This window comes from Dermacentor variabilis, chromosome 1 (assembly GCF_050947875.1).
Source record: "Dermacentor variabilis isolate Ectoservices chromosome 1, ASM5094787v1, whole genome shotgun sequence".
Lineage (NCBI taxonomy): Eukaryota > Metazoa > Arthropoda > Arachnida > Ixodida > Ixodidae > Dermacentor > Dermacentor variabilis.
Window position 1 is genome coordinate 231933745 of NC_134568.1, and position 13542 is coordinate 231947286.

Sequence of the window (13542 nt, forward strand, 5' to 3'; positions counted from 1 at the left end):
CAGCGGATAAGGTTTTCGTGTAGGCGAAGCTAATCTCTCTTTTTTTCCCCCACGTTTTAGCAAGTGTTTCTTTTTCTCACAAATTTCACTGGCAGTTACTTCTGGGAGTCCTTCTTTAAATCTGTTTCGACGGTCAAACTTATTTCGTAAAATTGGGTTCACGAATACGTCAAAGTCCATGGCGTACGTTCAGGGAATCAATATTTGTTCGTTAAACTGAGAAATTCGCAAATTCTTGTTTCGTTAAATTGGGGTTCAACTGTATATACTACAGCGGTGGTCAAAATCCCGAAAACACTGGAAGCTAGAACGTGCATACTTTGTGAAGTGTGTGTGTGTGTATACGCCGCTTAGATACAGTTTACTCTTCGTTTATCCGAATATTCGTCTCATACCAACCAACTTCAACTTCTTGCGCTATGTTTGTCCCAACCCCTTTCCACAGCGTGGAGTAGCAGCCTAGAATCACCTTACTTAGGCCTAGACCTAAGTAACGCTCCACCTTCCTTCCATTAAAGTTCCTGTTTCTATCTCCAGCTATATCAATTGTATAGTTCAACCAAATACTTAGGGTCGATATGCATACAAAGTAATGTAATTTTTCTGGCAATAGCAGGACTGCTATTGTAAATTTCTGCATATGCAAGTCGAGCTGTGCAACCAAACGTCAAACTAAAGCTATTCTGGAAGCTGACTACACTCTTTTTATACGCCTGCATTGTGTTCCGTTCGCCATGGAACTAAAGAATACATAGACATGGAACTGCCTATAGCTGGCGCGCACCTCCACCCAGCAACGCGTAGCGTGGGCCGGAGAATCATTAAAATACGCAGTCTGGTTTTACTTAGATTCTTTGTTGACGTGATGAGAGTGAGGCAGATTTCCAGTTTGAAGAAACTCGTGCTTTCCGGCACAGCGCCTTACGACGTCAATTTACTGCGCCCCAATAATTGTCAAGGCCTGGAGTTTGAAACGACCGCGGCACTCTACGTGATAACGTCGAATAAATAACTTGTTTAATCTCCGAGTAACACACACTCATCACGGCTGTTGATAAGAGTATATATACTCCCGTGACAGTTTCAACGTTTCATTTATTTTTCTTAACTTAAGGCGAAAGCCCTTTAAATTCCAGTAAATAATACTGGAAAGCGTCGGCTAAATAATGTACCATCTTACTTGTTTATATACGGTACACATGAGGCGGATGCGTCATGACGTCATGATGCTCGCTCCGCTCCCGCGATCGCTGCGGCGGCCACTGCAGTCCGACAACGTTCTTCTAATTTCATTCTTTTATGCGCTTAGTTTTGCATGACGTGAGCAAATTTCGCTCTGTCATGATGTCGCAATAAAGTCGATGACGCCAGCACAGCATTTCGAGACCAACTTTAGTATCAAATTACAAGTGTTTCCCAACCTTCGTACTTGCCAAGTGTCGTCCTTTTTACGCGTGAAGAAAAAAATTATAAGCCCGTGGTAGAGTTTCTGCAACTTAGAAAATATACGTCAGTACTTCTTTAACTTCGGTATATTCTCAAAGCAATCACGATGCCTGTCAGTCAGTGACGCGCCATCTCTCCGTTTTAATTGCCTTGCATGTCAACACTACAGCGTTCAGAACGCCAGATTGACAAGGCCGCGGCACGGGCTTGGTGGCTCCCACTGCCTGTCCCGACTGCGCCAGACGTGGTAACTAGAACATGTGCTGCTGCGCTGCATGCAGCACCGCGCCGTCAGCTAAAGTGCCTTTCTACAGAGGCTCGCTGCCGATCCGAGATCACGCTGTATACCCTTCAGTCCGGACACCACGTGAACTCGTGAATATAGGCTCACGCGAGCGACCTTTGTAGAGGAGACAGAACTGGCGATGCTTCTCACCTTTGTGCGCGGCTGATCGCCGCAGCCCCTTCCGAAGACGCTGAACTGACGATGAATTACTGAGTGTTACAAAGGCTCAGCGGCGAATTAGTCAGTTTTGTGAATGGCGGTGCGCGTGAAGTTAATTAGTGTTATTTTTTTTTACCTCTCGCGAATTTCGTCTCTCGCTTCACTTGCCATTTATCAGATGCGCGTCTCTTGACCACGTTTTCGTAATGAACTCATTCATTTTTGTTATTCTTTTGTAAAATTGTACGATTATGTACTTCGTTTACTACACTTTATTCTTACTATCTCTCGATTAGTTATTTTCTTTTCGTCTTTTACTTTGGCTGCGAGGCAGTTTAGGTATCCACCGTAACGTGAGACAGACGTGATGGAGGCGGCCATTTCTATTGCCATTTTTAAATGCTTACTTTTCCTAAGTTTTCCTCAATAAACACCGACAACACCGCCGAGGTCTACGTATAAGAAAGTGTGATATCACTGTAATCTGCAATTTGCTGTTTACATTTTCCTGTTGACTAGAAAAACACACAGAACGGAGCCTTTGGGGATCATTATTTACGTTAATGCGATAAGCATTTAAGTGGTAGTTTATATGTAATTTGGTTATGTGAAATTCATTACTGGCGGAAATTTAAATGATTAGTTTTCTGTTAGGTAACTGTCAAAACCATGTGAATGAATTGTTACTAACACAGTGTTTGAGAGAGTGATTGTTGCAACATAAATATATTATAACCCGCTTTTTTCATTTTTTCTGTTTTACGTGGATACATACATGTTCATGGTTATATGCTGCATTTTAGTGTACTATGGTAATTTACCCGTGTAACCTGTACTTTATTGCCTGTGGACCGGGAGAGGAAAGGGGAAGAGGGGGGAAAAGGGGAACATTTTTTCTTATTTCACCGTCTACATTAGTAAAAAAAACTGTAACCCAATAATTTTGTCAATTCTGATCTCAGTTTGTGCGAACTCGTGTGCAATGTGTTAAAATATGTAACGTTATGTGTGTCCGCTCACTGCCAATGAACTACCACTAAATAATGTATAATAAAAGCGTATATTGCGGGTACAGGGGCCCCTGTCAGGCGCTGTGCGCCTCTTGCCCCTGCAACTTTCTTGAAAGTGCACTCAAGATGAAATAAACATTCATTCATTCATTCATTCATTCATTCATTCATTCATTCATTCATTCATTCATTCATTCATTCATTCATATAAGTTGTCTGTTTGGGCACATACCCAGTTGGCCACATTGTCGGCTCTGCAAGACAACAGCCAGCATAAATATAACCCAATTTAGCTATACGTAGACAACTTAGGTCACTGAGAAGAGTGGCATAAAGAGGATGGATGGATAGATGGACGGATGAACGAAGAGATAGATAGATAGATAGATAGATAGATAGCTGGATGAATCAATAGAGAGACAGACAGACAGACACACACACACACACACACACACACACACACACACACACACACACACACACACACACACACACACACACACACACACACACACACACACACACACACGCACACACACACACGCACGCACGCACACACACACACACACACACACACACACACACACACACACACACACACACACACACACACACACATATATATATATATATATATATATATATATATATATATATATATATATATATATATATACATTGTAAACGGAACCTGGGGCCAGTCAAGCTGCTTTTCCGCAGCTTTTTTCCCCTTGTTTTTTCCGCCACAACCATGTACCTCCTTGCTTGTGGAAACAAATAAATAAATAAATAAATAAATAAATAAATAAATATATATATATATATATATATATATATATATATATATATACATAGATACGAAGTTGCTGAAGTAGGCTAAGTGCTAATTTAATTAATATTGCTGGCAGCATATGACTCAGGACTTGAACAGGCAAAGCCGTTTGAGTATTTATCTGAAAAAAACTGTAAAAGTCACGCTCGACTGTCTGGAAAGGGGACAATATGGTGTGTGTTCGTTTGGTGTACATGTACGTTGCATTGACGCCGATATTACGCTCACCTTTTCCCTTGAACTGTTCAGAAAAAAGTTGGGGAAAAGACGTTTGCAGCCCTGGTAGCGGCGAACCTGGCGGCGCTGCTCGTCGCACCGCCGCTGTTCTTGTTTCATGTGCCAACCAACCTGGGTAAGTGCATTTCACCTGCCGTGACGAGCTGTTGCTAAGGCTAGTTGTATGCGAGGAGATCGGCAGTCAACCACGAGCCTTTGTTCGTCTTAAGCTTCGGCATTTGTTTATCCCCGACAATGAGCTTCGATTCAAACGGTTTTCATCGGGTGGAGAAAGAGCTCTCAATCTCGCTTGCCCCTCAACACAAGCGATTGTCGCATTCATGTCTGAGCTAGAAATTGAACGCGCACTAGATCCCATTCAATTAACCCGAGCTTTCCATCGCGTTAAGTTTTTATGCTAACTAGACCCCCCCCCCCCCCTCCCTTTCCTTTTCTTCATTGTCCCCACAAGTCCGATACGCAAGAGTACTCTGGTTTCTTTTTAAGCTAATCAATGTTTTCAATGACTTAGAAATGACTTATAACACTTAGAAGTGCACCGAGATTATTAATGAAAGCCTGCATACACTAAGTCGTGAAGATAATCTTTAACGCTTCTTTGTTACTATGTGTGATGTGTGATTTTGGCGCCTAATAAGACGGGCTCTCAAATCCAAGACAAGGTTTCGAGATATCGGCTCCTCGCGCTCGAGATTCTCTTGGCTGCTTCTGTTATTATTTCGCTTAGCAAGGGCAAGAAACTCCAAGGCAAAGTCACATATTGTCCCACACAAAGAAACCGCGATGAGGGAGTTCAGGTTTGGAAACAAATCAGGAAGGAATTCTTAGTATGCTTAATAGCTAAGCATTCTGGATTGGGAGCCTATCTCACTGAAACTTCTTTGGCAAGCTTTGTGGTTCTTGTACCTATATTGTGTGTTCACGTAGAAGGCTCAGTAGTAGGCAAAAGCTTGACCTATTGTGCCGACTTCTCAATCAGTTTTCTCTACACTAAGATATATAGGCTATTTCAAAGAATATAAAGCTAATATTAGTAATGCAAAACGAGTAATGGAAATAAACAAGTTATTGCTGGATTATAAGTGGTATATCTGAAAGAATAAATTTCAGCGAAAGTTTTAAACTAAATGTCTGAAGCAGTGGAATAAAGAAACAGTGACAGCGCAATTTAGCAACTTCGTGGAAGATGCACATGAAGTTTATATGGAGCTTTGACTGCTGCTTCTTTGTTACGAAATTCTGCCATGCTTAAACTTCAAGGTTGTTTTTCCAACATAGCTCTCAAGGCGGTAAAAAGGACTAGTTGGCTGCTAGAGCTTGCATTCATGTCTGCAGCGCAACCTCGACGATACGCACACGAAGTAATAAACACAATAGTGGGCTCGTTTCGTCTATTTCGCTAAAGGAAGACGCTTTCTCCTAAATACGAAGAAAACACGTTTGGCAAGCGTCCTGGTCGAACAGGGACCCCGAACAAGATTACGAACACGCCGTGCGGGACACCACAATGGCAAGCAGTTCCAAGCAAGCGAAGATATATACTACAAAGAAAATAGGAAAACTTGAGTATGCTCAAGCAGCATCCCTACCATATGATCACCATTCAACCTGCCGGCAATATAGCCTGGAACATATGAAGCATTGCGTGTTATGTGACGTAGACAAGCATATAGGGCCCGATACAAAGTGTCCCACAGTAGAAAAAAAAGCGCATTGCTAAGAGCGCGCGAACGCAACGCCACATCACAACAATCCGACGCTCGCTGCAGCATAAGGCGCAGAGGCGCGAACTCGAGAGAACAATAACAACGAAGACGCAATAGTAGCTCACGCACCATGTCATGGTCCCCTTCAAAAACCCGTGAACGCAACGAGAATTGTCCTTACTCGAGGATCGATTTCCATACTTAAACGACCACCTTTTCAACGAGTGAGCCGGTGGTTTTCGACAAGAACAGTTATATGCCACGGCGCTTAAAGAATGCATGCCAGAGGGACATCGCCAAACGTTGCAAGATATTGAAACTTCATCAAAGGAGCTACAAAAACTTATGGAGCCTGTGTGCCCGCAACTTGAGGAGGCAGAAAGAAAACTCATACCAATAGAAGAGGAAAATAGAAATATTATTTCAGACGCACAGAACAGCAAAAGGCCGCGAACGAAAAGCACAGGCAGTCAGAAACAGAATACAATTACAATTTAACCCATTTATAGGACCAAGGTAGTCGACCGACACCGCCAGCCTATAACCTTATGGTGGGCTCAAGCAATAATATCACACTGGAAAGTCCCCAGAATACATTGCAACAGATGTTGATGGAGCGACTGCGAAGCTTTGAAAGAAGAATTACAAAACAGGTCGCTCACCTCCAAGTGGGTCTCACTTCCGTTACAGGCGGACTGGAGGACATGCGGGGCAGGTTAGAGGGTGTGGACAAGATTTTCTTCTGTTCGAGATGTCTACGCCAATCGCCCCACAACTTTACTCGGAACGCTCCACCCACTTTAAGTGATAAAGCAGACTCATCATGGAGATGTTTAGAACAGATACGAGTGACCTCACCCCCCTTGCCAGGCTTATCCCATTATGGGAAGAGTTCCAGGTCACAGAGTTGAAGCCATTATCTAGAAAAAGAAGTGGCTTGAAGAACGAGCACACAGAGAGAGATAAAGCGATACGAAAGACAGGGAGGTTAACAAGAGGATATCTCCGGTGGCCACTCCTCTTTAGAGAGCCGACACAAAGAACATAGGAGAGAAAAGGTTGCGGAGACCCTCAATATACGATAGTCTGGGCACGTCATCTATACGAATTCAGCGCAGCTGTGCCACTAGCAGGGAAAACATGTTGCAGCAACAACCTACAACAATGCCACCACTGGAGAAACAGTCACCAAAAGCCATACTTGCAACCCAGGTACAAGCATCTGCCAGTTGCAGCTTGAAATAATACGTGAAGCGTTTCGAAGCAATCGACAGCCCGCACCACCACAGCTCCAAGCTCACCGCCTACATGGACAGCCAGGAAGCAGTGATGACGCCAAGAGCCAAATCAATAACATTTTCAATCACTACATGGATTTAAAAAAATGCAAAGAACTGAAGGCTCACAAAGGCATCCACGTACACATTCAGTAGATCCCAGGTCACACAAGGAGCAACTTGAGCAACAGAGGCGCATCGGGCCACTTGCAAGCTGACGCATTCCGACCGCCAGCTATAGGAGAACAATAATCCCTCTTCCCCAGCTTCGGCTTCCCTTCTGAACCCCTCAGCATCCCTGAACTTTAAGAGCAATTTAGGAATGAAAACAAATACAGAACAAGAAGTGGCACAAGAAGACGATCCTAGCTCCTGGACTTCCCCTACCAGAAAACCGTCCCAGAGCCTGCCAGGTTCTAATACACAGAGCCAAGTCTGGCTTCGCACTGACCCGCAACATCACGGAGTGATAGAGGGCTTGCATTAGAAGAAATACATCTGCAAACGCCGAAGAGGACACCGGCACACCTAAGAAGCTAAGCAAATCTTGCTCACTATTACGCACGAAAGAAGTGAAACCAGACGTCAGATAGCTGCTTTGGAACTATCTGTGCACAAAGATCCTAGAGATAAACTTACCGGAGCATGTGTGGCCACCAGCTACAGGGAGTGGATCTCCTCACTGCCTAATCTCTCTCTGGAAACGCAGAAACGACGTCTGGTATCAGTATGGGAACTTTATCGAACTGGCCTGATTGTATCGCGGCATCTTTAGTGCAACTACCTCCATAACCTCGCCCAACAACTTATATGCGTTATCCGGGCCATAGAAACATCCCGTCACCAAATGGAGGTTTCATAAAATTTTTTTTCATTTTACATTATTTTCGTCATTAGTCATTTACTGGGACGCCACCGTTCCCACTGTGAGCGACTATCAGTGCGACGCATGATAAGAAAACGAGAATGTAGAAATAAATGCAACGTTACGAAGTACGGGCTTGGCCGCATCATGGTCCACATGTTATTTACCTTACATACATTACATACATTATTTCCGTTGTGTACACATATCAGTACTACCCGTTGAGTGGCCAACCTCGCAGACAAGCAATGCTGCTTATGCGGGCTGTATTTGTAACTGCGATATAATTGGATCTGATAAATATTATTATTATTATTATTATTATTATTATTATTATTATTATTATTATTATTATTATTATTATTATTATTATTATTATTATTATTATTATTATTATTAATATCATCATCATCATCATCATCATTATTATTATTATTATTATTATTATTATTATTATTATTATTATTATTATGTGGTAACCACGGACGATATAGGGGTAGTATCGGCCACCTGCCCGAATTCACAAACTCCGCCTTTAATTCAGGAACGCTGGAGAGGCTTGAAATTATGAAGGTGTGCATACACATCGTAGCGGCAGTACACAACCACCAAAGTAAAATAAACAGACACACGGACGAACGAACGAACGAACGAACGAACGAACGAACGAACGAACGAACGAACGAACGAACGAACGAACGAACGAACGAACGAACGAACGAACGAACGAACGAACAAACAAACAAACAAACAAACAAAATGCCGCTTTCTGTCTATCTGTTCTTTCTTCTACTTTATTTTGCGCCACAAACCTTGCCAAACCAAGAACAATATTTTGCCAACGTGTGCGAAAACGGGCATTTTTGTCTGTATACGTAAAACTGCTACTGGGAGACGTGATAGCGTAGGGCATTTCGCCAGCGAATGAGGAAGCTTACTGATCGTTCGATATCATGGCTGGTCGGCAGGGCGAAGTAATGGCCGGTTTAATGCAAGGATTTATTTTGCCCGATTCTCTTGCTTTCTTATCATTCACCTTTTAATAGCCGGCCGATACCGCTGATAACAGGGCCGGAAAGCCGCTCTGGATCACTGAAAGTATCACAATATAATCTTTATATAAAGGGTATTTTAGCGAACACTTTCAAAACTAAAAAAAAAGATGGTCTGTGAAAGATAGCACAATTATAATCCATGAGCTGGTCTACTCGAAGAGGCGGGCATTAGTTGCACAAAAAATTGAAATGTACAATCGATATAACAAAAAAAAATTCATTAATAGGTTTTTGGTACATATTGCAATTTACAAATTCTAGCGGTTGAGTCTACAAGACATATCCACTTGAATATAATTGTGTAGATGGCGCCATTTACGAGATGTGCGCCGTCAAACTTGCGATAAAGAATTCACTGTCGTTCCACTTACTTTCTTGACAAAACGTCTGTTTCATATATTGAAGCACAAAAGCAACTGGAACGCCAGGCAATGATCCGCAAAGTTCGGTAATTAATGCCTCAAAACTGGTGTCATCCTGAAAATTCTTTCCAAGTGAATCCGCTTTGCGAACTCCCTGGCTAGAATTTGTAAGTTGCAATATGTGTCCTGAGCTAATTAGTAAAAACATAATAATTAACTTTTTGTTAATTAGTCGATTATGCATTAAAATTTTTTTGGTCAAGTGATGGCCGCCTATTCGAGCAGACTAGCTCATGGACTAAAATTGTCACAGGCAACTGGTAAAGCCTTTTGAACGTGCTCGGTGAAACACCCGGTATTATATCGGCCAAGCACGCATCGTGTTTACACGTGCGCTCGAGAGTACTTTGATTTAGGACTAACTGCTCCTCTGGAGCACAAGTATACATATCTTTCTGGAAAAGGTTTCCACACGATATAGCATGCTTACGGTGGTGTTAAAACTTGTGCAGCATTAATCAGTGCTGTAGTGTACATTAGAGAGCATTGCTTACATTTAAATAACTGGAATACTGAATGCACTGATCCAGATTCTTTATTTTCATATGTTTTTCAGTGGCATCCATTGCCTGCATTTGGCTGACGGTAATCGTCTGGCTGAAACTGGTGTCTTACCACATGGTGAACTGTTCTTTTCGGTGGGGAGACCCGTCCGAGCACAAAACCGGAAACGCGAACGTCTCCTTGGTGGAAAAAGATGGTGAGCCGTATTTATCTTGTCACTTGCACTTTCCTCATTTGCAATCTGTTTGCAAGGTCGCGAGAGAGGAACTGCAGGTTTTAGTTAATCTCATTAATACATAACCATATAGGCAGTGTGACTAGCCGTGTTTTGCATATAAGTTTCAGAAGACATATTACGTAATGATATGTATTTCCTTTATCCTTTCCTACAAGGGTTGCTCTAAACCTGCGTATTGTTAACGGTAGTATGCTTGAGATCAGGATGCTATAAGTGTGTTCAGCTAATTCAGAAATTATTCGCCCAGCAGGTGCAGTGTGCCAACACGCCAATGGTGCAGCGACCAACGGCCATATTACCAAGCTCGTCGTCTATCCCGACAACCTCTATGCTGCAGGTAAGACTCTGGTGTTAAGACTTTACCAGGGCTGGGTCTTCACCGGGACTGGGTCTTCACCGGGGCTCGCGCTTCACCGGGGCTGGGTCTTCACCGAGGCTGGGTCTTTGCCTCATTTTAAAAGAATAGGTGCAGATGAATACGCACACTGTTTGAATTGGCCATAATGTGAACATTAGGGAAGGACATGTCGGGACTTGCACTCCCCTTCACTATCACCATATACAGCAGGAGCAGTATTTGCTTTGATGTGGGCATGCATTACGTGCCTCAGGTTTATGCACAGTGCGCATCTACAGCTTATCATCGTGTGACCCGCTGTGGTAGCTTAGCGGCTATGGTGTTGCGCTGCTAAGCACGAGATCGCGGGATAGAATCCCTGCCGCGGCGGCCGCATTTTGAAGGGGGTGAAATGCAAATCCTTTGTACCATGCATTGGGGGCACGCTAAAGAACCCTAGGTGGTAAAAATTAACCCGTAGTGCACCACTACGGTGTGCCTCATACTCATATCGTGGGTTTGGCACGTAACGCACCATACGTTTTTGATCAGCGTATGCCTAAAATAAATTTAACGTTTAACGGCTGTATAATGTAATATACTTCCTAACAATAACAAAATGTGATGGACGAAGGAACTAACAGAGCCCAGACAAAAAAAAAAGATGAACTCGAACCCGATTTAATAGTTTAACCAGCGCCCAAAGTGATGAATGTTGAGTTAATGCCCTGTTGGTACGTGTCAGCATGTTCAGTCCTTGTTGCTCGTATCTACTACACGCACTACGCCCCCTCCTCTGAAAGGAAACTAAAACGTCAAGTTGGGTGAAAACATCGAACGTCGATTTATGCCCCTCCCCCCCTCCCCCAACGTAACGAATACTGCAACTATTCATTATACAATCGATCTACAGAACGATTCGTCAAGGAGCCTGTAAATTGCCCGCAGTGCCTAAAAAGTACACCACAATATTTTCGTGGCCTTATGTAGTTAGGAGCTACAGATGTAGACGCTTTATCATTGCCCAAAAAATAATAATGCACGAAAAGAAATGCACGAGTTATTCAGCATAGCTTAATCAACCTAGACAAAAACGATGTTTGAGAGAGAGAATATGATAAATGAAAGGTAGGGAGGTTAACCAGGACTGAGCTCGGCTGGCTACCCTACACTGGGGAAAGGGAAAAGGGGATGGAAAGATTAAAAGAAGAGAAAGTCCACTGGGGATATTGTTCGGTCACTCAGTCGGGATCACAGACGCTGACTCAATCCGGTAGCTTTCAAATATCGCAGCAGCGCTTTTGTGGCCTTTTTCAGCTGCGATATGCGAGGCCATGGTCCCCAGATCTTGTTCAACGACGTTTTAAATACTAGGGCAGCAATGTGAGCTTGTTGGTATTGCACGGCAGAGAACTAGTTGTAGCGCCAAAAGGCACAGGGACAGAAGAAGAACAAGGGAGACGCAGCGTTACTAGCAACAACGTTTATTTCGATCCCCAGTCGTTGTGGTGTGAACCTCTCCTCTTGTCCTTTGTATTTTTGACTGGTTTTTCGTTCTAGTATGAACCAACTGGCTCAGATTTCAACCCTTCGATCCCCAGGCTGGACTGTATACCCACTACGCAGTTGCACACACTGATCACCTGAGGAAGCTCAGCACATGCACAAGAAAGCACTACGAGACACATTACTAGCTAAAATTGCCAGCTATATAGAACACATTCACCACTTCCGTAAAAATTATAGTTAGTTTGATGATAGCTCTATGAACGGTTTGTTTATGTAAGCATTGGCTCAACGCATTGATTCTTTTTGCCTCAACGATAAAACGAGCCATTTCATCCCTATGTCGTCCTAGGATGCCGTTCCTATCAAAATAGGGACGGCAACTGAACCCCTCAGTATGGAGGGCGAGGAAATCATCAGGTGGTAACTTATTATCCTTCTACCTGTGTTCTCCTAACCTTTCGTTTAGACATCTGCCGGACTACCAGATATAGCATTTACCACAGGAGAGAGGAATACTGTAAACAACAAATGTCTTGCACTCAAGTTATTACTTTCGTTGACTGCACTTCTGATCGTTTTCAAGATGAGAGTGCTAAAGTTTTGTTTTATTGTTTACAGGGGGAACGAATCAACAGGGACAAAAAAGAAACATATAACACGAACTCTCGTGTTCTGTCTTTCTTCTTTGTCCCTGTTGATTCGTTTGCGCTGTAAGTAATAATGCAGATGCACTGGCTCGCCCAGCTAGCTACCGTACTTAAGTTTCGTGCTTTTTTCGCGAGCATCTTCATTCCCTTGATGTCACCGTTAAATAGCCGGTTGATGGGGACATTAGATTCCTCGATTTGAAGGTCGTTTGCTCTGACCACCGGTGGTGCAGGGGTACGACTCCAGGGAAAAAAAGCACTTTTTCCTTTCTATTCGAATCATTTTATGCTGGTTAAGAGGTGCATAGCGAACATGTCTTTTAACAATGCTGTAAAGAAGTCATGTCAGCATTTCTTGAACAGTAGTTTGCAGCAGCAGACGACCCGCTTAATGGAAGCTGGTTACCCTATCTACAATTTGGTGTCCGTTGCTGAAAAGCAGCTCAGAAAAATTGACTTACGTTTGATGCAAACTGGCTCTTAAAATCGAGTTGTGTCTTATAAAAAATGCATGGCTGTAATCCAAATATCCATCAGCTGCCACACCCATTCAAGAAAGCCGCTCTTAGCGATAACATAGCGGTGTTTTTTTGTAGTTCCCGAACAATTTAAAGAGTGTGTTTGAAAATTAATCCATCTAGAACAGATAAAGTAGAATGTTAACAAAGAGAAAAAGAGACATCCATCTAATCGTAGCAATTGCTACAAAGGAAACCCATACGGGTTCTTCGAAAGAAAAAGCTTCACAATTGAAGGAAAATTCCTTTTGGTCCGGGACTCGAACTTGGGAACACCGCTTTTAGGGGGCAGCCGCTCTGCGATCTGAGCTAATCAGGCGGCTAGCAGATGGTAGGGCGAAGTATAAGGAACCCGTATGGGTTTCCTTTCTAGCAATTGCTACGATTAGGTGGATGTATCATTTCCCCTTTGTTAATTACTTCCCTCCACCTTGCAGGTTTCCGAAGATCTATTACGTCAAAGTAGAATGTGCTAAAAAGTGCAAGAATAAGGT

General features: G+C 43.0%; 2 protein-coding genes across 5 annotated transcripts in view; one reads left to right on the top strand and one right to left on the bottom strand.

Annotated features, from left to right (window-relative positions):
* The window catches only part of LOC142559193 (uncharacterized), a 91166-nt gene extending 84710 nt beyond the window's left edge, over positions 1 to 6456 (bottom strand). Inside the window, exon 1 of one of the 2 annotated variants that reach the window (XM_075670835.1) lies at positions 6339 to 6456. The gene's annotated coding sequence lies outside the window, so the exon portion shown is untranslated. Of the gene's footprint in view, positions 1 to 3961; positions 4044 to 6338 lie in introns of those variants that run through there. The other variant, XM_075670842.1, reaches the window with a different exon arrangement.
* LOC142559157 (diacylglycerol O-acyltransferase 1-like) overlaps positions 1 to 13542 on the top strand; it is an 85275-nt gene that overhangs the window by 45533 nt on the left and 26200 nt on the right. For 2 of the 3 annotated variants that reach the window (XM_075670825.1, XM_075670826.1), the window contains exons 6-8: positions 3983 to 4085; positions 9852 to 9995; positions 10285 to 10374. In XM_075670825.1, the coding sequence (XP_075526940.1) occupies positions 3983 to 4085; positions 9852 to 9995; positions 10285 to 10374 (337 nt within the window). The remainder of the gene's footprint in view (positions 1 to 3982; positions 4086 to 9851; positions 9996 to 10284; positions 10375 to 13542) is intronic. The other variant, XM_075670827.1, reaches the window with a different exon arrangement.